This window comes from Excalfactoria chinensis, chromosome 12 (assembly GCF_039878825.1).
Source record: "Excalfactoria chinensis isolate bCotChi1 chromosome 12, bCotChi1.hap2, whole genome shotgun sequence".
NCBI classification, from domain to species: domain Eukaryota; kingdom Metazoa; phylum Chordata; class Aves; order Galliformes; family Phasianidae; genus Excalfactoria; species Excalfactoria chinensis.
The window spans coordinates 9,092,951-9,118,759 of record NC_092836.1 but is presented as its reverse complement, the minus strand read 5'-3'; the positions used below and the strand labels follow the sequence as shown (position 1 = coordinate 9,118,759).

The following is a 25,809-nucleotide window of genomic DNA, read 5'->3' as shown; positions in this document are numbered from 1 at the left end:
TATTTTAAAGCCCCAAACCTTAAAGGCTTACACACATATTAATGCATAAAGGATAATTGTTATGGGGTAATTATGGTTGAACAAAACCTCTGATTGTCTGGTGCTGGCCAAGTGTTTATAAATATTGGGTAATCAGCAGACTGCATTCGTCCAAATCCCAAGAAAGACCATCACATGCTAATGGCGTGTAATCTTGAGGGGAGCAACACAAAAATGAAGTAAATCAAGGGCAGCTGTCTCTGCCTTTGGGGGGGAAAGGGAGAATTTGAACAGTTGTTTCATGCTTTCCCTTGTCATAGCCTTCTGGTACGTACTGATTCAGTGTTAGCTATTCATGTCTGTCAGGGTTCGCCTTTCCTGGTATGTGAGTCCTGGCTGCATTCACTTAATTAATGAGCTGGAATATCCTTCAAGGATTGCATAACTCTCCTTGATTTGTTTTTGTTTATGTTCTAGAGCCAGATGCGGCTCCTGTTATGTTTCCATGCTACACACCACTAGAAGATACAAGAGTATGAACAAAGTTCAGGAATTCATGGTTGCAAAGAAGTCAGCCCCAGCCTATTGCCTGATACAATATTAAAGACAGTTAATGACAGCATCATGACTCTAAATTATAATTAGCAACAACTTTGTGCATACATAGCATGGAGAGAGTTGAGTGAGTGAGGTGAGCGAGCTTGGCTCAGTCTAGGCAGCAGTGGGTTGTGTAACAAAACTAAAGAGCTGCTGGCATAGCCTGGGTCCTGCTGCTTCCTGAAGCAGAATTTTCAGGACTCTGCAAATCCAGGTTGAGTGTTTTTTTCTGCAAAAAATGCTGGTTTAGGTTTCATGAAACAGTTTTAACTCTTGAGGCCTCGCTGGTAATTCTGAGTGGATTCCTTAAGGTAGGAAGGAGCCTTTGTGAGACCAGATAATTCAAGATAGGGAAAGGTAGTACATCACTTTGTGTGCTTGCTGCCAGGTCACGGAGAAGTAACATAGCTGACTCTCAGTGACCCACAGGGTGCCTTCCAGGAGAGCTTGACAGGGCTGCTGGGCATATTCTGGGTGAGACAGCCATTCACTTTTAGTTCCCCTAATGAAAAGCAATGAAGTCTTAGCTGAATGCATTCATAGATATCCCTATCCCAAAATGTGTTTGCAGTTAATTATTTATTGCTTCCAGAGAGCTGGATCTGTAGGCCGCCTATTACATTTTAATATGGACTGCCCATAGATTGGAAAATTGGCAGCTATTTCTTAAAAAAGCCATGAGAGGTTGCAGCAGAAATGTGTCATATAAATGTGATTTCTTCTTTTGTGTATTCACAGTGAGTTTTCCTTGATATCTTTAGTCTCAGGTGAACCACGACTGCAACTCTATGCCAGACATTCATTACTGAGTGGTTTTTCGTAACTGTTGAATAGCTGTGCTGATTAGAGCAGACTTACCCTGTCTGGTGCCATTAGTCCTTTCCCGTAACAAAATGCACACCCGTTCAGGAAGAATAAAGTGTTTGATGTGAGAACACATTCACACAGGTAATCCGAGTCAATTTGGCAAACAGAGTCACAAAAACAGACGGATGAAGGTTTGAGTCCTATTAAGCTGCTCAGTTCAGGTTTTTTTCCAAAAACTTAATTGCAAATTTTCCATCAGTGACTTCATTCATTATTATTTCCTCTCTAGTTGAAAACAAAACAAAAATGTTTAATTAATTCAAGGAAAAAACAAACTTCAGTGGTTTGTCTTGAGCTGGATCCATGTATGAAGCTTATGCTGGTCCTAATCCTTATGACCCATCTTAAAATAGGAATCTCTTTTTATTTATTAACCTAAGCTCAGCAATTAGTTTGCACTAGCTCAGGGTATGGAAGTGGTCACTGAGTGCAGGCAAGACAGTGCTTGTGTGCAGGGCCATGGAGGTAATAGGAAGAAGAAACGTGGGTGTAGGACAGTGAGAAATGTCTGCAATGGAGCAAGGAGGTAAGCAGTGCTGGGGTGAGTTTATCTTACACCTTCAAGGCAGCAAAAATGTAAAAGCCATGCTGATTTCAGAATAGTTTCTTAGCTCATACTAAGGTAATTGTGGGCTGCTGAAAGAGCTTAAAATGAAATGCTGCACAACATCTTAAACAAAAGAGTGCCACAAAGCTAGGGGAGATCTGGGCATCCACAGCTTAGTTTTGTTCACTTAAGCTGTTCTGAATTAGCAGGCAAAAGGCTGAAATCTACCCATGCATGTGCTGCCCCAAGCACCATCCTGTACTCACAGACATCACAACAAGACTCAGTATCACTCTGCTCATGCCTCTTTCTCTTGTTTTGTTTCCTTTCATACACTCAGGCGCAATGTACTGAGCTTGTCCTCAGGGATTGAAGATATTGGTATTATCAAGTGGGATCTGGCACTGTGTCTCCTCCTCGTCTGGGTGATATGCTTCTTCTGCATTTGGAAAGGAGTCAAATCCACTGGGAAAGTAAGTGCTCTTTCACCCTTTTTACAGTCACTGCAGTTAGTAGACGGCAGGGATACGAAGTAATATTCTTCTTAAATATGCTCATAATTGCCTTGCAAATAGTTATATTTTTGCACTGAATGAAGCAGGGATTTGGATTCAGCTGCCTCTGGAAAACCATTGCCAGTGCCCAAAATGCCTGCGAGTCAAGTAGCCGTTCCTGGAATGGCATCAAGAAGCAGACACTGGCATGTTTTGCTTCTCTGAGGACAAGCATCCCACTGATGCACGTAATGAGCTTGGAGAGTCTTAGGCTTATGATGCACAGAGCTCTGCACTCCCTGCCCATGCTATCGCACCAGCCAAGTTCATTCTCAGCGTAATGGGGTGGATGTTAACATAGCTGTGGTAGGGATGTTTTAAGCCAGTGGAAAATGCTGGATGCGTAGCATTTTTGAGATGCCTCTTGCTTACTTAAGAGCTCTGTGTAGACAGAAAAGACTAAACTTAGGTGCTTGTTTACAGGCACTGTCCTTAACAGAGATCCTGGATACTTTTTTTTATTTAGGCTTACTATGTGCTCTTTGGAGTCGTGTTTTTCTCCAGAGGATAACAGTTACATCATCCCTGCACCTCATCCTACTCCAGCACAAGAAACAAATTATAGCATTCTTGGCCAGTCACTAAACAATTCGAAGCATGATGTTATCCCCTTGCATACAGTAGTGCTTTTAAGCCTTGTTCCCTGAGAAAAGGCTGTTAAAGCCGTCTGACTTTCAAACCTATAGGTTGAGTCAGTTGTTTGGGTAAATCTAATAGGAGATAGGGAGGTCTAAGGATATGAAGTTCCACACGTTTCTGGTCAGCTGGGTGGAAGGGAGCAACTCTGTTTGCGTCCCAGCTGAGAAAAAGCTAGTGCATGAACTCATCTTTTGTTAGACCTTAGGGAATTCAAGAGCAGAGAGCTAATATAAGCTTCTCAACTGCAGACAACACGTTATTTAGCAGCGTTATCTCCTTTTGTGTTCCAGTATCAACAGGGGGACAAAATTCTCTAGGAAACCAGTCCTTATTAGTTCCACTGTTGACTAAACTGTTTGTTTTACTGTCGTTTTCTGTGTTGCTTTCTGTGATTTTATCACGGAGCCTCATTAAAATCATGCTGGTGCCTTGTTCTGGATTCCTGCCAGTTGTGTCCCAGAGAACAGCTTCCACACCTCTAAAGTACATGCTGACAAAAATGTTTGCTGCTCTGTTCCTGCTGATTGATGTGACCCGATGAGGTGATGGTGTAAATTTTACGGTAAAGGAGAGCATGATAAACCTCCCATAGCAGGGCAGAGGAAGCACACGTTGCTGCAGTACTTTTTGTGAGCCTGGTTTCTGCTTGGTAGAGGTTAAGGTGGCTCTGAGGGATTTTCCAGGTTCCCTACAGCACATTATTTCATATCCCTGTGAATTTAACAGGTTAAAAACAGGTCTGTTAAAATGAGCTATCTGGCAGGTTTTACTTCAAGTAAACCCAGCAAAAAGTGTTCATCTTCTAAGACAAAGTTGGCAGTAGGAATTCACTGCCTCCTTTCCACAGTGCCTGAGCTCATAAGGGTGTGGAGCAAAGCCCAGCAAAGCCATTGGAAAGTCTCTGGTTGACTCCATTAACTTTGGGGTCAAACAAAAGTAAACCGTAAACTCTAATGGAGCACTTGAATTATTTGAGAAGTCTAGTTTACTTTAGCAGATCACTGTTTATAGCACTTCCCTGGGTTCCAGTGTGTTAATGGCTCTTTGGAGAGTGGGGGGAAATCACTTAAATCTTGTAGTAGCATGTTGGACAAATAAACACTAAATTATGGGGAAAAAATAATAGTTGTGTTTGATCTCCAAAATTCCTCCAGTGTTACAAGAGAATCCTTACCTGGAGGGCAAAGGCTACTTTGTAAGTGCTGTGTGTTCAGCTCTTGTGGGCACGTCTAGGGGTGTTTTTCTAGTAAGAAAACTTTAATTTATCATCGGCCTGGATCACATTAGAAATTAGAAAGCAAAGAAGACCACCTATTATCCATCAGCTTTGGTGAAAGTGGGCTAATGTGTAAAGAATATTATTTGTCAGGGGCAAATATACAGAGATTTCAAAAGAGGGCGTTTAAAAGGGCCTGTGTGAAAAGGTTTCCTTTCGCTTTACAAAACCAGTCTGTCACCATGAATTATTATGGCCACGGAGGCTTTGAGTTCTCCTGGTTACTCTCAGAGGACACACTTAAAAAGAGAAATGGTGCATCCCAGGAGCTTTGCTGCAGCTAAACAAATTCTGGAAAACAAAAATATGTTTTAAATCAAGTCAGCAAACTGCAGTTACTTGAGGGGGATCATCTGACTATGAAAAAAGTCCTTTCTTGGACTTAGTGGTTCTTCGCTGTAACACAGCGGTTACATGAAAAATGAGAGAAAACACTGATGAGCAAAGAAAACAAGATGTTAGAGGTCAGAAAGTGTGGGTCTAAAGATAGAGCTGTCCAAATGCATGCTAAATTAACCCTCCTGCTGGAGATTAAAGCAAAGGGCTCTTTCATTAGATGAGCAGAAAGATAACGAAGAAAAGAAGCAGGCTGTTATTTAAATAGAGTAGGAATGGAAGTTAAAGATAATGAAAACGTTCTCAGAACTGCATGAATGGAGCTTTAGTTTACAATAATGGTGATGCTGAGTAAGCAGCAAGAGTAAAAAAAATGTTATGGGACTGGAAATTACTGCTATTGAGGCTGATGCCAACCTGAAGAAGGGAGATGCAGGAGCATGGACCAAATTATCTCCATCCGAGTGAAGTGCTCCTTGAAATTGCCTATAGGAGTGGTGGTGAGGCCACACAGCAAACAGGGTTAGCAGCAGAGCCATATAGCTGAAGAAAACCAGAAGTGGTCCCTGTATTGAATTCCCACTGTTGGTTCTCTTTTGACTTTGGAAGTGTAGCATCAAATGCCACAGACTAACTGTATGATTTCTTTGTATTCCCAGGTAGTGTACATCACTGCCACATTCCCATTCATCATGCTCCTTGTTCTGCTCATTCGTGGTGTGACCCTGCCTGGAGCTGCAGAAGGCATCAAGTTTTATCTTTATCCTGATATCTCACGGTTAGCTGACCCACAGGTATGGAACCAGGAGTGGGGAGCAGGATGATTTCCTGCACAGAGGGGGATGGCGGAGGGTGATGGTGGTGATGTAATGGCAATAGGTTTTTTTCCACAGTCTTTTGAGGTCCAAATATAACATGATCATTAATGCTGGGTTGTATTTTCCAGAGATCTGCTTGAGAAGGTCACTTGTTATATGTGTTAATGCATCTTTTCACATATGTGTGTGTGTGTGTGTGTGCATGTATATTTTTTTGTGTGTCAAAGGACTCTGAGGCTGTAAATTCTGTCCTGTTACACAATCTCAGCTTTCTTGTTGGTAAGGTAAGGGAGATGCATTTTTTTTTTAATGAGCATAGTCTAGTTTCAAAGGAGAGAAACGTGAGCTTCACAGATGGAGCAACAAACAGCAACTGTGAGTACCAGTGTCACCTTAGTACCTACTGCTCTGAAGGAGGAGACTGGGAAAGACATGAATGAAGTGATATGATAAGGTGGAGAAAAATGCTTTCTGAGGGGGAAAGAAGATAGTTTGCCTTGGTGAGTGGCAGCTAGACTTACTCCATTTTTATAGGTTATGAAGATGAAGAATCTGTGCTCACAAAGGGCAAGTATGGGGACATTTCAGCACACCATCCTATTAGGGATCGTGTGAGAAATGAAAAAAAGAAAACTAAAAACAAAGCAATACACTTGTCCTTAACCAAAAATAGAAAACTGGGGATCCTTGAAAATAATGGAGTGATTATCACAGTGAGACAGAATAATGTCTTTCCTTGCTATTTCTTTCTACTGAGTATTTGGCTAAAAGAAAACTCCAATGGTAGGTAAATAACTGAAGCAGGAAAAGTGTTATTGAAAGAAACACTGTGGAAATTTGTTTCATTCTCTAGTCTTGCCCTCTATGTAAGATACCTTGTTTATGGGAGACGTTATATTTTACGAATGCATTATCTTTTATGGGACTCCATCATTTTTATGATCCACTGTTGGCCTTAAACCCTGTATTAGCTGATAATGTAAAAGAGATTTGTGCGAGCTGGCAGGTCCCATCCCTCAGTCCGACACAAGCATCATCTCCAAGGAGATACCACCAGTCAAGAGTGTGCTGGAAAGCAGTGGTGGGAGGGAGAAAATAATGGCTACAGTCTTCATTCTTACTTATTCCATTTCTTTGATGGTTTCTACTGATGTTAGCAGGCTTGCATTTGCAGAAAGAAGTGAACAGATGTAATTCAGTGGATGCATTTTGACGTCTTCCTTTGTATTTACTAAGCTGGTTTTTATCGTAATGTTATTTAATTCTGTATGTGTTTTTAAACTATAATCAGAAGAAAGAATCACGAGGTCAGATACGCATCTTATGCAGTGCATTGTATTTTGCTTGTTTTGCCCCCACCCCTGTGGTTTCTTATCTTGCATTTAAATAGTTACAAAAACAGCTAGAAAATTAAGAAAATAAGCAAAGTAAAAGAAAGTGTTTCTCAAGCTTTTCACATCCTCGGTTTAGTCACTGTCAGCTGATTCTAATTGAATGGACTTAAAACAGAAATGAGCAGTTTTATAAATACTTCTGCATTTCCTATTGCTCTGAAGCACGGTTATTGTTGAACCAACAGGAAGGATCAGCTGAATGACTAAGAGACCAGAAATACTAAGCCTTTCTGGGGAGGGAATGTTGGAACTGTTGAAGAGTTGATGTTGTTATGGGCTGTGATGCTAACAATTGTCTTTTCCTTTCAAAAGCCAAGTTTGCAAATGTGATATTCTCTTCCCCGTACCCCCTTCCCTGATCCCATACCTATCACCCTCATTGGAATCAATTATTTTGTTGATATTGTATAGTTTGAACTGTGTGTTTGTGTTGAGGGTTGCAGTGCAGCAGTGCTGTTAGTAACAGTCTTTCTGTCTTTCCCTTTAGGTCTGGATAGATGCAGGGACACAAATCTTCTTCTCATATGCAATCTGCTTAGGAGCAATGACTTCCCTGGGGAGCTACAACAAGTACAAATACAACTGCTATAGGCAAGTTTCCATCTAAGGGGGTTTAGTGTTTTAGCTAAATGATGTAAATAAAGTAGGGACAATGGGTTAATTTTTTTTTAATTAACTTGCTCCATGACATATGTGTGACTTAGGGACTGTTTGCTGCTGGGATGCCTGAACAGTGGTACCAGTTTTGTGTCTGGCTTCGCAATTTTTTCCGTCCTGGGCTTCATGGCACAAGAGCAAGGGGTGAACATTGCTGATGTGGCAGAGTCAGGTACGATGGTATTGGTGGCAGTGGTGGTGGGCACTGCCGCCTAGCGTGTGAGCAAAGTTCTGCAGACTCAATCAGCTAACATCTAAGCAATAAAAAACAGAACAAGATTTCCCATGATCTCCAGAACAATAAGCACACTGTTGATTTGGGCTTTCATCGAGGGCAGTGATGGTTAGTGGGGTTGTATTAATTACTCTCTTGATTAACAGAGCAGTGAATATATTTCCTAGAATGTTCTAATCCATTTGAGTTGAGATTAGGGGTACGATAACCACACCATTATCTAGGGTCCAAAATGTCATTGACTCAAAAATGTATTCCATCTTTCTTTTCAGACTACCTTTATTTTCATTCAAATGCAAATAGTACTGATGCATTTTTCATAGCTTACTTTTGCTTGCTCACAGCAGTGGGAGAATTATCTTGGCCTTTGGAAGGGACATACATGCATATATTCCTGAGTCTCACTGAAAGGCAGTGCGTGGTTCCTGTGTGTTCCATGCCATCCATAGGAACTCTAGCTGTCACAGTCCTGCACTTGTCCTCTGTAGCTCCAGGATGAGGTTGATGTAACTGTGAGAAGTTTTCTGAAACTGGATGCACGCTTTTATTCTTCCCTTATTTCAGAAGTGTTCTTCCCATTAACATTCAGCCACGCACGTGCGGCTGATGGAGGCTAAATCCCCACAGCCTGTGACATTTGTGACAGATGACATTTCTTCCCCATGCATGTCTTGTCTGTGAGGGCAGGAGTAGCAATGTATTTGCACACAGCACAGGCAGGTTAGATGGGAGTTACAACTCAAATATAACGAATCAGGCCTCAACAGCCGTGATGCAACCTTAAAGCTGATCGGATTCAAATAACAGCAGTGTCATTTGAGTGCACTTTTGACATTTCTTTCTGATTCTCTGTTTTGTTTTTTTCTTTTCCTTCAATTTTAATTCTCCTGCGTAGCATTTGAAAGCTTTTCTCTGGAAGCATGCTTTTGTGAAGAAAAATTCAATATATCTCCTAATCATATGAGTCCAGGAGTTAAGTCTTTAAGAAAGAATATCTCAGTTGATAAAAGCTAATGAAAATCTAATGACATTGGTGGCACCACTGGATTGGCAATTGGCAAACGTCTTGCAAGTGCAATTAGTTAACGCTTTTGGCCACAGTGCTTATTTTGATCCCCAGTCGATTGCTTTGTTTGAAAACAGGAAGCAAGGGAGTAATCCTATTGAATGAATCATAAATAGCACATTTATTTATTTTTTTTAATATCTAGATGGATCAGTCCCAAAAGTAGCATTTTGAAACAGTTGCATGTGGTTGTATTTTTTTTCTTTCTGGTCAATATTTATGCTAATTTTGATTAATTAAATCTCTGATAAACAGGCAGCGATGTTTCCTGTCGCTTGGCCTTTTTAAGAAGTAAACAATTTTATAGCAGCACTGCATTATTAAATAATTTCTTTGATGCAAATTGACCATCAAACTTAGTGTTTACATAGCATTTGTCAAAGAAGATGGGTATGATAATCCCAGTTTTATAGCTGAGACAGTGAGGGCACTGATTGGCTTCTAAACTTTGCTTTCAGTTTCTTGCTTATTTTTGTGTTGATTCCTTAAGGTTTTCAAGTTCATTTCAGTTCAGCCCTAATTGCTGGTGGCCGGGCAATGCAAACACCTCAGCAGTTCAGTGAGTTGTCCATCACCTCTGGCTGAGCTTTGGCTAACATCGTAAGCCACATTTTTACATGTTAGTAAGCATTGCTGAAATTATCCAAACCGCTTCCCATGGCTTTCTTTGCCGCCTTTCTCAGAAGAGGTCTGGTGTGGAGCTGCTGCAGACCAGTTAGTTCCGCTGGGACAAGCGTCCCAGGACACATACAGGACCATGGAGGAAGCCCCAGCCAGGAGCTGGGGCTGACTTCTCAGAACAGAGGCATTCAGCAGGTGGTTCAGCCTCTTTTTTGGGCCTTTTCTTTTTGATTTCTCATGACACAAGGTCAGAACTACTCCTCTGGATCAGAAAAAAGGTGAGCAGAGGCACCTCTGGTTCTAGCACTGAGGAGAGGATACCGTCCGCAGTGGCAGTGCCTGCTGCTTGCCTTCATCTCTGCCCAGAGTGTTAAGTCCCCTGTGACCTGTGCATGACACTGTTTATTTTCTTGTTTGCCCTCCTGCCATCCAGGAAACATCAATAAGTTTGCTAGCAGAAGAATGTCATGGTCACATTTTTATTTTATTTTTTAACCTGTGCCAAATTCAGCCTTGTAGCAGTGTTCCCAGCACACCTTGTCATCAGCATGGGGTGGCTCCTGCTGGCTTCCACTGGCTTTAATAGGCTTACGCTAGAGTTAAATTAAACCTCCTTTGGCTTCCCAATGAAGTCAGACCTTTAATAAATAACATCTGATTTTAAAGGGAGGAAGCAAAGCATTGTAGGCACAAAAATATCACAGTGAGTCCAGCTTAAATTATACTGCATTTCTGTTTGGCTGAAAGAAATATTTCACCATGTGCAATAATATAAAAGCTGCAAGACGGATTAGGGCACTTGTGGTTTGACCGCAGTGCAGTGCAGGGACACTTTTAATGGCCAAAACATACAGAATGGCAGGAGGTTTTGAGGAGAGCAGTTTTACATCTGCCTCATCAATTGCACAGATGAACTGCAAATGCCATCTAGTAGCAGTTCTGCCTGAGGGAGGACATCCTGTAGCCATTGAGTTGGGGGAAAAATACAACTCCTATCCCCCCCCCCCGAGATTTGATACATTCATCATTTTTTGGTATCTCCTGTCGTATAAAATCTTAGCAGCGTTTCATTTTAAATAAAATTAGTTGCTTGATTGTTGGCTAATTTGTATTTATTTCTGTTCAAATATTTTCAGTGACTTTCAATGTCATTTTCAATGACAAATTTTTCCTTAGTTTGAGGGGGGGAAAAAAAGAATCATCTTTTTATTTTTTACCTCTTTCTCTCGCTTTTTCCATCTCTCTTGTTGGAAAGGAAAAGTGGGAGGTAGGAAGAGCAGTCTTAGAGCTTTTTCTGTTCAGAGTTCTGTCCCCACACTGCAGCAGTTAAAAAATAAATCATTTTTACTCTTTGAAAATGGCTTAAATCCACTTCAAAATTGGAAAGTGTTAATCTTCAAGGCTTCTTAAAGCTGAGCCAGGTATTTCTGGGTTTAATCTGTATTTAAATCTGCCTTCAAATTCAGTTTCTATGGCCAATTTGAGAGCTTGCCATAAATGCCTGTTTCCCCATCATGTTCCTGTCTCCCACTTGGAGAGGGCTCCTTCTCTCTCAGTAGAAACTCTCCCAAGCCATAGCTGATAGCACACGGCTCCGGGCCGATCCTTTGCAGATCAGTACCTGAAACCACTGCAGGAACGCTTGGTGTGTGGGTGTGAGTGGTCCATGGTGCAGCAAGAGCCAGGCTAGGAACGTGCATTCAACTAAAAGCCTTTGTTTTCCAGGGCAGAAAAGCCAGCCTCTAGTCCCAACCCCCATGCAACCCATCCTACAACTGTGGGTCATGTTGTTCATAGTCAGTGTCACTATGGCAGGTCTGCCTAAGCTGGCCAGGTGACATTGCAGGACTCCTAACTGCAGAAGGCATTTGTTTCAAGGAGCTCAGCTGATAGAGCTAGGACTAGCTTGATCAGTGCAGCGGTAAAGGTTTGCAGAAGCAAAGGAGCAGTCTCTGAGAGTGCAAACCCTGCTCTAGAAAATCTGGTTTTGGAAGTTGTGTCCAGGGTGAGGCAGTGGTTGCCTTAGTGAAGGCCCCTGGGAATTTCTGGAGCAGAGTCCCTTCCCTGCATACAAAAGGGTTTCATCATCATCACCTTCATCATGACCACGTGGGCTAGCTGTGGGGTTCTGCCATTCCCCTGGGTCATCCCTTCTCCCCCCCAGCCCCAAAACTGACCTGTGTCCCTGTGGGCAGGTGTAGGAACACCTCCATTTCTGGCATGTTTGAGACAGATGTTAAAACTGGCAATCAGTTAGCAATGCCTCGGGGGTTGGCCTATGGTTTCTGCTGTAGTCATGCGTGCTTCGTTTTCAGATAAAAGAGCCAAACTGTTTCACTTCTGGTATTTCCAGCCGCGTTTGGATTTATCTGAACGGAACCAGGCATTCCTGCATTTGAGTGTGCTACCTTTACCAAAGAGCTGGCACTTACTGTTTCTCTTCCCTTCCCCTCCCCCTTTCCTATTTTCTCTTTGTCTAGGTCCAGGCCTGGCTTTCATTGCCTACCCAAAAGCTGTGTCCATGATGCCACTGCCCACCTTTTGGGCAATCCTTTTTTTTATTATGCTTCTGTTGCTTGGACTGGATAGCCAGGTCAGTATGATGGGTAAGAGGTGCATGGCTTCTCATCTCAGTGCTAACTGGGCAAAGCCAGTTATACTGGCATGAATTATAGAGGAGAATTCCTCTAATGCTGCCTATGAGGAATTCATCCGTGTTGCTTTTTAATGCAGGGGCTATGTGTGATAGATCTGTGGCTGTTGACTGATAGTATGATGTTGCTTAGCAAGTCTTTGTCATCAGGAGCTGGCAGAGCGCAACAGGGACATTATCCCTTACCTAAATATCAGTGCAGTCTGTCCCCAAAATACCAGCATTTCCTTTACGTTGCATTATTTTCCTACTTTGGGGAAGAACTTAACCGAGTTTAGGAATTTAGAATCCTTTGAGTTGGATGGGACCCTTAAATGCCATCTGATCCAACCCCTCTGTAATGAACAGGGACACCCACAGCTCCATCAGGTGCTCACAGCCCATCCAGCCTTACCTTGGCTGTCTGCAGGGATGGGGCACCACCATCTCTCTGGGCAGTCTGTGCCAGTGCCTTACCACCCTTATCACAAAAAACTTCTTCCTTATGTCCAAGAAGACTGCATCTGTTCCACAGAGTATTTCATGCCCTTGCGATCACGTGCAGTTAGTATACACCACCATTAAAATGCTTTGTAAGAATTAATAGCTTCATGGAGTACTGACTTCAAAGGTTACTGAGAGCCAGAAAACCTCTAACTGCAGCGTCATCACGAGGCACAAAAAGCACAGAATGTCTCCCTGTATCCGTGGTGGCTTCATAGTCAGAGGGCAAAATGACCACGTTTTTCAGAGGTCTTCTGCTCAGGGTTACCAAGCAGCTTGCGATCCTGCTGACTTTCACATCAGTGTGCATTCAGTGTCTCTGAATGGTACAGAAAGCTTCCAGCGTACTAATTGCACAGCATGCACTGCTATTAATTAGTGACCACGAACAAATCAAAAAGTTTAGTCCAAGAAGTTAACGTTACTTTTCTCACTGGTTGCTTATAGGAATGCTGAACTGAATTTCACAAGTGAGCCTGTAAATCATTTCTAGATGGTTCACCCCAAGGAAATATATGTGGCAAAGGATTATGCAGTAACTACACGTTCAAAACTGCTGAAGTTTTCAGGGCAACAGACAGCTTTCTGCACTCAAATGGAAAACAACCGAGATTACAGAAACTCAGTCGTTGAGGGTGAAATGTTTATTTGTCCTCTCTTGTGTGAAGATAAATATTTAAATAGGTTTTTAGCCAGTTGTTCTCCCTTTGATTGTTCTCTTTTTGATACTCTGGCCCAAATTGCTGTTTACGTTTCAATCTTTGAACTCCAGTGAGCAACTTTCAGTCACTGCAAAGTGAATTTACGGGTTCCCAATGCTGTGGTTCAGCAAGTCTGTGCTTATGCAAATTGGAAGCTGTCTGGTAATTTTAAAAAGCTCTTCAGTGCGTAGAATGATTAAAACTAATTGGAGCGCTTAATTTCTCTCCTCCACCACTCTGCTTTGGTTTTGTGTTGGTGGGTTGTTCTTTTCTGGAGTGCAGTCAAGCAGGTTTCTGGAATGCCAGAGCAGGTTAAGATCAAATCAGACCAAAGGGTTGTGTTTAGGAGGAAAACTAGTTTTCAGAAGTCACAAGAAGACAGGAGGCAACAAAATCTAATGGAGTTACTGCTGGACAGCTGTCTCTTCAGAAAGATGTTTCAGCTGATGGTCAAAGAAGGGGTGTTGTTATAAAGCCCTCTGAGCTGTGTAAAAAAGGAAAGAGATACTGGGCAGGGTGCTCAGTGGGTGAAATGCATCTGCTTTCCAGTAAACTTTGAACTTCTATTCAAATTTGCTTAACTCAGATTACAGACCTTACGTGTGATTTTCAAATGGCAGGTCAGTACAAAAGCTGGTTAGATTTTAGCTAACCTGTTCAGGGCTTTGTTTTTGTTTTACCTGTGCAAACAGCTTACCAAGCCTCTGTACGGGAACTGTACTAAGAGTCCCATCGTGGTTGATGAAGTGTCCCAGAGCCTCAGCCAGAAGAACTCTGCTCACCAGTTCAGAAAAGACAAGTTCAGACAAGAGGGGCTGCTAGTTCACAACAAAGCCTGCCTTCCCTTGGCTAGATTTGCTATGGCAAATTCAGGAGTAGAATTATAGCCAGCTGTGGAATTAATCTAAGTAGTACCTGTGAGGTTTTCTGGCTCATAAAAAAAAACCACCTGATTGGTACTCTCTTACCTTGGGCAGCTCAGGCTTTTACAGTGTTTTCTCTGTGCCTCTCTACCAGCATGCCTTGCATATTCATCTGGAACAGCTACAACATAAAAGCCACATAAGTGCCTTCCTGTCATCAAATTAAGTTCCTTTATCCTTGCTGCTTGTGTTCACAAAGCCCCTTCAGTAGTTTGCAAGGATGCTAGGAAACCAACATCAGTTCTGAAAGCTTGTTCCAAACTGAAAACATCCCCCAGCCTTTAACCTTTAGGTTACAAAGAGGTAGCTTCTGTTTTCTGCAGCATTTTGCCACAGACTGAGGTTGAAGCATTGCTGCGGAGCATTTAATGATGAGCTAGGATGAAATGCATGGCGGATGATTTTTAAGTCACTTCTTTCTGTTGTTTCCCTCTTCAGTTTGTTGAAGTTGAAGGACAGATCACGTCATTAGTTGATCTGCACCCATCCTTCCTAAGGAAGGGTTACCGACGGGAAATCTTCATCGCTATAGTATGTTTCCTTAGCTATCTTCTGGGACTAACTATGGTGACTGAGGTATGTAACAGCATTGCTGGAAATTGCTTAAATTGCTTTTTTGTTTGTTTAAAGCCATTTCTCTATCTGTTTTAGCTGTGAATCGGAATTAGCCACTCAGGGGAATGACGCTCTTTTAAGTTTAGAGAGCTTTTTCCATCCCTAGATCTAAGGAACAGAGTAATGAATTCTCATTTGTTTCATTCTGGTCTAAGGTTCTAATCAGCATGAGTGTGAATATTAACAACAGGCTCCAACTGATGAAACACATGGAGAACCTTCAGTAGAGCAAATTAAGGAGCCATTCAGTGCATGCAGGGAGAAAAAGATTTTGTCTGAGTTCAGCTGATTTGGATCAATTAAATATTCTTGAATTGACTCTATTGTGAATAATAATCTGTTCCAGTGGCTGCACTGTTGTGTTACTTACCTTCAAAATAAAATCTAAGCAGTATTTTAAAAACAACTGGAAGAGGACAATTGTGGGAATTGAAATAGCACCTGTAACAGAGATGCCTAACAAACTTCCTTTTTCAAGTACAAATACAGGCATCTGCAGTTCAGTGTAGTAAGAGGAGGAGTGGAGCAGCACAGCGTAAATAAATAGAGTTAGAAAAGAAAAGATTCCAATGAAAAAAAGTCCTTTCACTCAGACTGTAAATGGCATTTTGAGTGTTTTTGATGCGTTACTGTTAAAAACCCTACTGTTTCTTTACGTCACTCGTTCCTATAAATGACCATCCTAAAATACTTTTAAGAAGGAAAGACTTAAGTGTCTCAGTAGATTATACTAAGTGGCTTAATTCTGTTTGATTGTCATCTTGTTTAGGATGTTTCCTACGGTAAACAGCACATACCCTGGGGAAGTAATGCCACTTTCTTGCTATTTCTGCTTGTTAGGCAGCAGTCACTGAGCTCTGCTGGCAGATTTTACTGGGATCTGGGCTTGAAGTATTCAGATCTTTTTCCTGATGGATCCTAATGCACCGTGTCTCTTTGTTGCAGGGTGGCATGTATGTTTTTCAACTCTTTGACTACTATGCAGCTAGTGGTGTATGCCTTTTGTGGGTTGCATTCTTTGAATGTATTGCTGTAGCCTGGGTTTATGGTAAGTGAGAAGCCTTTCACCTGATGCTTTGGGATGAGTTAGTGATAGTGTGGACAGCCAAACATTTAATCATCAGCCATCCCAAAATCACCTTCCCAGCAGCAGAGATGTGCCATTAATATCGATTTGCTCTTAGAGACAAAAGTGCACCTGGGGTGAAACCAGCCTTCGGTGTTTTTCCACATGGAAATGAATAGTTTTTTTCATTGCTAATTAATAAAGGCACAATTAAGCATTTACATGAGTTATGTTTAGAGAGCAGAGTTGAAAGTCTGGCCAGCCATGAAAATTTGTGCTCGTCTCTGAGAGTTTTGTTTCAAAGCAGCAATGTTTGCAAAGGCCAAGCCAGCCAAATAGAAAATACAGAAAGAAAGCTGACAGAAAAGTATATTCTGTCCCCTTATTTTTAGGTGATGCTGAGTACCAAAATCTGAAAGCAGCCTTCATTGCTGCCTGAGACTGTAGCTTAGGAAATGAACAGTGTCCATCACTGGTTGCTTCCCTGATTCTTCGTATACTCTGTTTTCTTAAGAAAGCAGAACAAGCCAGGCTTTCATTTTACGCCAGTCCAATTTCTGTGGAAGCAGGGTGTACCATTTGCTGTTGTGGTCTTCCCATGATGATCCCTCTGGCAAGTTCAGTGAGACTTTGGGGGAGAGGAGTATGATTATGACAGGGGCAGGAGGGATTAGCATTGCACTCCTGCATCTAAATAATGAGTGTGTGGGAGGGGAGACTCCCCCAGCCTTTGGGCTTCTGAGGGAGAAAATCTTCGTGAACTTCACAGCTGTGGTAATTTGGGCAATACATCTGACACCCTTGTTTTAAAAAACCCCTGGGGGCCAAGAAAGGCAGCTGTCATTCTGCAGTTCTTACACGGCTTCCATTTGCTAAGTTCTGATCAAAATACTCACTGTCCAATACAGGCGCTGATAATATTTATGATGCCATTGAGGATATGATTGGATACAGACCTGGTCCCTGGATGAAATGGAGCTGGATTGTGATCACACCAGTTCTTTGTGTGGTGAGTCCTATCCTATGCTGATGGGGCAGCTTTAAGCCTCCTCTTATTTCTTCTCTTTAAGTGAAGACTGTAGCTTTGAGAGACCAATTTACAGAGCTTCTGGAGGCTTGGTATCTTCTCAGACATTGTCTGTTAACATGACTGCCCACAAAAATTGTGTGTTACATTTGTGACACACACACTTCACTCCAAAGAGCATTACTTTGAGTAATAGAACTACAAGGCCATTTTAACAAGAAATACCAAGGCAGGACTGCCAGTCTGAGGCAGACACTCAGTGTGGATTATTTCATTTGCTGGGAAGGACATTCCAAGTAAGCTCCTCGCAATGTTTAGCAAGTGTGTGAGCTCAGAAAAAGGACAGGCAATGTACCGCAGCTGTTTAGAACCATCATTCAACACTCTGTTACCAAGCAAAGGTTTACTTATGAGCAGATATGGAAGAATAATGTCCCCATTTGTTTAAAACGTGTATCTTTCAACTGTGCCTCTTGCCGCCTGTCTTCTTTAGGGCTGGTGATAGCATCAGAGCCATGCTGCTTTGAACCCTTTTTGAGACTCATTTAATTCTCCTTTCTCTCCCACAGGGATGCTTTATCTTTTCTTTGGCCAAGTACAAACCACTGACTTACAACAAGGTCTACACATACCCTGAGTGGGCAATCGGCCTGGGATGGGTTCTTGCCCTTTCCTCCATGATCTGCATCCCTATGGTGATGGTCATCCGCATCATACGGTCAGACGGGTCGCTCATTGAGGTAAGAGAAACCACCACCCCCTTAAAGTCACAAACTGCCTTGCACATGGGAGGGTGAATTCAGAGCTGAGCTGCCTTTGGGGATCTCGGCAGGTTCTTTGCATTTGACTTCTGCTTTGAGCAATGTGTTTTAACATTAAAACACATTCTTTGGAAAAGAGAAGTTGCTTGAAGTAGCAAGTTCTCAAGAAGAGGTACTTGCAGAGAGAATAGGCCACAACATGCTGTTGTTCCTCACCAGCTTGATAAGCTGGACTGTGACATGTCCAAACACACAGCCTTTTTTGCACAGTCTGCATAGAAGAGGAAGCTTTAAATTGCTCTGTTCTACGCAAAATGAGCACAACACTTGGAAAACTGCCACCTTGTCCAGGTAGGGCAAAGTTGGATGCCTCCCCTGCAGTGAATGCAGATAAGACTGTTAAAAGATCACCTGTCCTTTTGGCAAACACAAAGGTTTCCAACGTCAGACAAACAGCAGGTGATTTGACTGACTTCCCACTTCTGCAGTTTTCCATCTAGGGAAGCTGTTGCCTCCATGTACAGACGAGCACTCAGTCCGAGGTGCTTCTCAGTGCCAGGTCTCTCTTCTCCTGCCCGTGAGGAAAGGAAATACCATCTTAAAAATCAGTGGGAAAACAGAGAGGAATAGCTGGACCAAACCTGGGTTCAGAGTCAGACTTGTCCATGCAGATTCTCTCAGGTTCAGATATACAGGCAAACTCTTGCCCTTCACATTTCAGCATCAGTTCTTCTGGTTTGTTTTTCTTCCTGTGGAAAGTTTTTAAGAGGCTGTGCAAACATGAAACTTAGCACTTCTCTTCCTAAGGTTGCAGATTCGTTTTGTTTTTGCCTAATGAGACTGTCTTAAACTAAGCCCGGGGTATTCTTGGAGGAGAAAGTGGGACGCTTAGGAAAAGAAAACAACACAAAATCAACAGAACAGAATAAGAAAGGAACATTTCCCAGGGCACAAACACTTTGAATTTGTTTTCTCCCAGTGCTAATGGCCTTTTTCAGCTGTGGCCAGAGCATTTTTGTGTGTCTATTTTCTTGCCTACTTTGTCACCCATCTATTGAGAGACAAGTCTAAAAGTAGCCAAAGCACTCTTCAAAGACCATGTTAGGAAAGAGAAGAGAGTAAACACTGCTCAGATGCCATTTCATTCTTCCTTTGTGAACTGAGATGTAGGAGAGAAGTTGCCACTTGGCAATGAAAGGCGGCCTAAAAAGCAGAATTGTTTCTAAATGAGGAAGGAGAACAGGCGTAACTTGAGCAGCAGCTGCAGCACTGAAAGCCCAAAGTGTTGGATAATGCCCTGAATGCCCTCTGACTTGCCTGCCTCAAGTCAGCCTTCACAGCTGAGCAAATCTCCAACATGGCACTATTGCACAGCCCTTGCAAAGCCCTGCACATCTGGCAGCCCCGTGCTTGATTTGCCACATCCCCCTTTGTTCACAGGAAGGTACGTGGACTGTGTGGCCTCTCAACCTTTGCTTTTGTTTTTTCCCCTCCTTTTCTTTCAGAGGATAAAAGCAGTGGCTGCCCCCAAGGAAGTGAATCGGTGGTCCAAAGAAACAGAGAGTGGCACTCCCTTCTGCCCCAATGGAACTTCGAATGGCGGATTGATCAAGCCAACTCATATCATTGTGGAAACCATGATGTGAGCTCTCTCTGTGAGAGGATAAACCTGCTTTAACTGCCGTTTACTAACCATAGATTCTCATAGGACCAGGTTTACAGAGCTTTATATTTGCACTAGGATTTATTTTTATTTCTCACAGAGAAAGTTATTTTTTGTGTGTGTTTTGTTTTTGTTTTTGTTTTTTTTTTTTTAATATTTTGTAAGGTAATCACAGCAGATGCCTCCCTGTAGAGGGAGAGCGTTCATATCAGACTAGACATATTACAGGAATTTACTATTATTGTTTTTTTTTTTAAATATATATATCTTTATCTCTAAGCGTTATACACCTTACCACTTGAATTGATTGTCTTGCCAGCAATATATTCAAGTCTCAGAAAGCAATTTTAGGTGCTGGTGTGGATGGGAGCAGGGTAACCTACAGAACACACAAAAGGCGCTCTGTTGAGAGACATGAGAATCAATAAAAAACACACAACAAAACAAAACACAAAGATGCTGTTTCAAGCGAATTTTCAAAGGTGTAGTATTTCCACCCTCTGGTTCAATTGTGGTAAACGACAGGACAGGCTTCAGGGTCACGCGAGGGAAAAGGGTGCAGTTATGTTTAGCACAGTCCCTGAATAGAGATAGCAGCAGGCAGCTGGGAGCAGGGTGTGCAAGGGGGAAGAGGAGCTGGGTGTGAAGAGCCTTGCAGCCCTTCCCTGCAGGCGCAGTGCTGGGATCCAGACACACAAACAAGGGGAGGGCTTGAGGAAGGTGTTTGCAGGACTTGGCACGGCTCACTCTTTTGTTATTATTGTTTTTTTGTTTAGGTGAAGTGCCTGCTGCTTGTGCATGAGTGGGTGGGTTGAGCACCTGCTCTTTAGTGTTCCAGCAAAGATTTTAGCAGAGATGTCACTGGGATAAGCTTGAATTCTGCTGCCTGTCCCCAAGCAGCACAGGCAGCGAGCAGCACAAAGCAGCACCTGTGATCCCGGTGCTTCAGGTGTTTGCCTGCTCATTCATTTGCATGTTAACTGCTGGACTTTGTTTGGGGCGCTGTTTATAACCTTGTTAATAGTGATGAAGATAATGATATCAGCCAGCAAACAGGTGCTTTTCACCACCTATCTCGAGAACACTTTGCTAGGTTTGATAATCAGGATTCTCTTTATTTATTTGGAGTAATCGGATACTGTTGGGCAGTGGATGTGGTGTATGGTAACTGCTGAGTCACAGCCTGAACCACTGATTGAGCAGCTGGGGAAAGGACCGGTCAGCCCTGGGAGCACAGGTGAAGGCAGTTTAGCTGTTTGACCAGAGGGGGGGTGGAGCCTGGCTGCACCTCTCTTAGACCCCATTTAAGGGCTGCCTGCCACTCTGGAAGTATCTCTGGTTGGAGATCTTTCCTTTGTGGAGCCTTTCCTGTGAGCCTGGATCTTCAGAGATGGGTGAGCACCTTTTCCATTGTAATACCATTCCATCCATGCTGGTCTTTTTGCTGTTACACTCTTGTACTGCTCTTCTGCTGTGTTGATCTTTCAGATGATAACACCTGGGTTCTACATCTTCTTGCCCACCATTAGGTTAAATCATAATTTCTTTTTTAAGGGTGGCAGGCATATTTCCAATGCTTATTACTGTGTCTGCTGAAGAATCAGGACTTAAAGGGCATTGAGTTAAAGCAGAGGAAATATAACACTGCGGTGTTTTGTATTCATTTGGTCTGAAGGAACTGTGTGCCATTCCAGGTTGAGCTGTGGAATAAAGAATGCACTGCTGGGAGGAGCATGGCAGTGGGGGTGCAGCAGTTTTGCTGGGTGCCCCTTCATGTGGGCCGGGAGGATGCTTCTATGGGGGGTTGCTCCCTGAAGATGTCCAAGACGTGGACAGCAGTCTTCTTTTGTTCTGTTTTAAACTTGAGCGGGTCGTGCTGGGAACAGAGTCTCTGGCAAAACTCAGCCTTTTCTTGTGGGCATTCTACTTTGAGGGAGAGTTTTTTCTTCTTGTGATACCCTAATATTAGGCTATCCAAAGGTATCTAGAGGAAACAACTTGACAACAGCAGAGCTTGTATCTGTTGATTTTGCTATCAGCTTAGTCTGTGAGGGCAGATCTTGTCATTTAAATAGGAACATATCCAGTTCGAAACATTCCTACGCAGAAGGTTTGATTTGTTTTTCCATGTCCCATGGACTAACTGGCCGCAGCAGCACACTCGTTGAATAACTTGTTGATATTACTGTAAAAGGAAAAGGGTGGTGATTTAAAGTTAAGAGACGGACCAAAAGCAAAAGGTGATATATTTATTCTTTTTTTTTCTATTTTGGATTTGTATGTAATTTTACACCAAACGGCTGAGTTGCAGCAACAAAACCAGCCATGTCAGCATTGCTTTTGTTTTCTTTTTCTGGTTGCTGTATTACAAGAGTTACAAAGGAAACTGTTCCACAGCTGGAGGTGATGAGCACCTTGATTTTCAGCTGCAGGGCAGTGGTGACTGCCATCCCAACAGCAGGGATTCCATTGAGCCAGGAGGGCTCTGGCTGGAATTTGCCATCAGATGTGTGCGGAGTAAGGAAACATGCACACAGCTGTTTTTGCTTTTTAATCTTTTAGCCATCAAAGACAAGGAGATGTGATCATCAATGGCTTTTTCAGAGGGATTCAATGTGGACCCTTGTTTTTGAGTTAGGATTAGTGTCTGCAGCGCACAGGCATGCTTGCCTAGGTTAAGATCGAAGCAGAAGGTTTGGGGAGGGGAGTCTATTACATTAATGGTTTGTGTGAGTGCAGATGAAACACTGATGCTTAATTTATATTTTATTTTCTTGATACGATGTCATACGGCTGCGTATGGGATTTGTTTGCACGTCAGATTTGTACTATAGAGCTAAGACGAGCTTTAGGTAGGGAAACAATGGTTTGACTACACCACAATGTCTGGTGAGTCAGTTAGCCGTCTCCCACTTGTGGAGAGCATTTTGTGCTGGAAACCAGAGGGCCAATACTACACCTTTAAAAGTGCAACAACCAGAGAACCAGAACCCAGCCCCGTTTCGATGTGAACTTGTGCCATTCAAATCAGTCGCTTCCATGTACCAGGTGAAAGAGTCTTGCACGTATGCAACAACCTCATTGAAGTGTTCTCCAAGTACGCTGCTCTGGCCCCGCTGTGCTCATCAGCATGACGGCAAGGGAGGACTGGGGCTCACAGAGAGCTAAGAAACGTTTCTGGAAAATAGTTTTCCCTCCCCCCTTCTAAAATGATTCTTTTTGTTTTAAACGGGGTTTGAGTTCCAATGAGCACATTTTAAAGTGTTTTTTACCTGACGTTTTTTTATCGGGTTTCTGAACTTTTCTTGTTGATAAATTTGCATTTTCAACGTGATCCTCTGCCAAGATTATTAAACAAAGTAATTTGTAAGTCTGTGTTTCCTACGTATTTATGATTGCAAATACAACTGATCTCTTGTTCCTAATTGTTTAAACACTTGTGACTTATTTAACCTGGGTTTTTTTTGTAAATGAGGAACTCTATACTGAGTTATCATGGCTAGTCATAAGTGAACTGGTTTGGATACTGACAAAAGTAAGTGTGGGTTTGGGCACGAGATCTTTAGGATGAGAGCATTGAATGTAAAGACAACAAAACAAAAGCACACCTTTTGTATCCCACACACCCTTGTGTTGCTCAGCTCCCATGGGATTGGAAATAGCACATTTCCAGCAGCGTTCCTTCCCAGCTGAGCTGAGACTGGGAGATGGCAGAACTGCAATTACATTTGCACCGTGAGATTTTCCGAGTTGTTCCTAACCTTTCTCAGTTTTCCAAACCTCTGTTGAAGTTCACCTGTAACTGGTTATGATCTCACTGAATGGGCATCTATTGTAAGGGACTTTACCAGTATTCTGTATTTTGGTATTTAAACAATATGATTTCATAAATAGAACTGGTTTTTATTACTATTATTGTTGTTGCTACTGTTGTCATTTACCTTTTCATCTGTAGCTTTCCTTTTCATCTGGTCCAAACAGATCCATGCATTTAGAAGAGTCTTCTTTGAAGTGTGAGGTAGTAGGTCCACCATGGATTTGTTCTTGTGTTGTGAATGGAAATATCAAAGCGTAGCAGCTGTATTTACCATCTTAAACAATGCTGGTGTTCAACCTGCAGCGGCAATGCAGCTCAGGAGTGGAGAGTTAAGTGAAGTCAGTTCTGGAACAGCAAAGCTGATTTCCACTGTTATTCCTGGGGAGAGGAGGAAAGAGAAAAGAAGGTGCAGCCATATTGTTGGTGTAATGCACATCAAAGAGTAAACCCATGCATCTGCAGAACCTTTTTTGCCCCTATCAGGTAGCATCTTCTGCAGCAGTTTGCACTCTGCTCTGCATCCACCTTTCTCAACTGCAGATTTTTCTGCTCCTCCTCCCTGCCTCAGCATTAGAACAGTTCAGACAGCTCTGAAGGCATGTGGATGTTTCCATTCAATAGGCTTTTAATGAGTCTCCTCCAAGTCTGCTTCTATTTGTCAAGGAGACTTGCAGTTTTGGTGAGGCTGTGCTTGTCACACTGGGGTTCAAAGCTCCCACTTTGTGCCAATGGCAAAACTCCAGTGGTGGGAGATGTGAACCCTCTATAGAACTGATTATTAGCTTTCACATCTGCAGTCGCTGCAGGATCACGTGTGGAGGCATAGTGTATATAAAGTGTTAAATAAACTGTGTATGGAGTGGACAAGTTAGCTAAGCAGCTCAAGCATACTTGGAAGAAAGATGACCCTGAAATCATTTCCAAAAGATTCAATGCAAGTTGCTCACTTCGAGTAACAGAAAGGTTAAAGAAAAGAGTCTGTGCTTACGTAGACTAATAGATGAAATCTTCCACCCTTAGAAGCACGCACACAAGCAGGGACATTGCTTCCATTCCGAGGCCACAAATTATGCATGACTTTCCAAGCTATTGGGATGGGAACTGAGAAGATTTAGGCACCACTTCCCTAGAAAGTGCTGACCTCCAGGGCATCCAAATGGACTTTAAATTGAGATACTGAAAGGGAGATACAAGGCCAAAATGCTGGGCCTTGGCCCTGCCAAGGGATGCTTGAAGTTGGACTCCTGGCTCCATGGATGTACTGCGTACCGCACGGCTCCTGCTGCGGGAGGTGGGGGTGCTGAGGGTTCAGGCAGCTGCCTTGGACTTGTTTCCTCCAAAATCAGCATCCAAAGCTTTGTGGTTAGGATTAATATTTAGTTGTGTATTTGTATATTTGCATGAGCAAAGGTCGGGAACTGTCAGAACCTAAGTAGCTCCTTTTTATTTCTTGTAAGAAAGAAGGTTCTCAGTGGAGAAACCAATGAACAGAAGCAGCCCCTCCACCCCCAAGCTCCATAATTCGGTCACAGAAAACGATCTATTGGTGGTTAATTTGAGCTCGCTGGAAGATTTGCTCAAGAATTACTTCTGGCATAGGCAGCCTGAGCCCCAGCTGGAAATCTGCCCCTTTCCCAGAGCATCCCTCTTCCATTCCCCAAAACAGCTGCTCCTGCACAATGATTCCCTGCTTTAAAAAGTAATAATAATCTGAATTTGGTCATTTCTATCCAAAAAGTAGACAGAGGGAAATGACTTTTTGCGTGCCTATGAGCTGGTCATTTCAACTTAACCACATCCAGAAGGTGAAAAAACTTCAGGTATGATTTGACCCCCCCTTTCCCCCCCCAAAAAAAAAAGAGGGGAAAATTCCTCAGGTTGAAAACCTTCAGAAAACAAAAATCATTCCCACATCCCCAGCAGAGCTGAAGAAGTTTGATTGCAGGGTTTGCAATTGGAAAAGAGCCTGACCCTGCTGGGTATTGAATGACAGCCCAGACACGTCCTCTTTTGTTTTGTGGCTTTGCCCTAATTGGAAATAAACTGTAAAACTGTCAGAGTGTAATTGCGCCATGCTTTACGCAGCTCTGTGCTTTAGGAGCAAAGCGAATTAGAAACAGTTTAGGAAGGGGTGAGGCTGTGGAGGTTTCCTCCCTGTGTTGCAGCTCTGCAGTGCCGTGTTGCTGTGGAGCAGCTCTCCGTGCTCTGAGTTAGTGGAAAAAGTGGGGAGAAATAGGACTTGTTTTTTTTTTTTAACAGTGTGATTTGGTTGCACTGAGGAGCTGTGCATGTGTGCTTTGTGTGTGTACAAGGGAAGGCTTTGGTCCCGTAGCGTAGCACGTGTTCGCATGATACGCATGGTTTCTAAATCTCTTGCATCTACTTCTGCAGTGGAGATGTGAAAAAGATGTTTTTATTATTTAAAGAAGAAAAAAAAAAAAGAGAGAAGAACAGTTGCAAACTCATGTGGAGAGGCCAATATAGCCCTTCAGGGCGCATCCAGTGGGTGTCATC

General features: G+C 42.7%; 1 protein-coding gene across 13 annotated transcripts in view; it reads left to right on the top strand.

Annotated features, from left to right (window-relative positions):
* SLC6A6 (solute carrier family 6 member 6) overlaps window positions 1–25,133 on the top strand; it is a 93,058-nt gene extending 67,925 nt beyond the window's left edge. For all 13 annotated transcript variants that reach the window (XM_072347760.1, XM_072347751.1, XM_072347749.1 and 10 more), the window contains 10 exons: window positions 2,331–2,463; window positions 5,455–5,589; window positions 7,495–7,598; window positions 7,712–7,836; window positions 12,067–12,179; window positions 14,785–14,922; window positions 15,907–16,009; window positions 16,936–17,036; window positions 17,624–17,794; window positions 19,321–25,133. In XM_072347760.1, the coding sequence (XP_072203861.1) occupies window positions 2,331–2,463; window positions 5,455–5,589; window positions 7,495–7,598; window positions 7,712–7,836; window positions 12,067–12,179; window positions 14,785–14,922; window positions 15,907–16,009; window positions 16,936–17,036; window positions 17,624–17,794; window positions 19,321–19,461 (1,264 nt within the window). In that variant the 3' untranslated portion in view covers window positions 19,462–25,133. The remainder of the gene's footprint in view (window positions 1–2,330; window positions 2,464–5,454; window positions 5,590–7,494; window positions 7,599–7,711; window positions 7,837–12,066; window positions 12,180–14,784; window positions 14,923–15,906; window positions 16,010–16,935; window positions 17,037–17,623; window positions 17,795–19,320) is intronic.
* The last annotated feature ends 676 nt before the right edge of the window (window positions 25,134–25,809 follow it).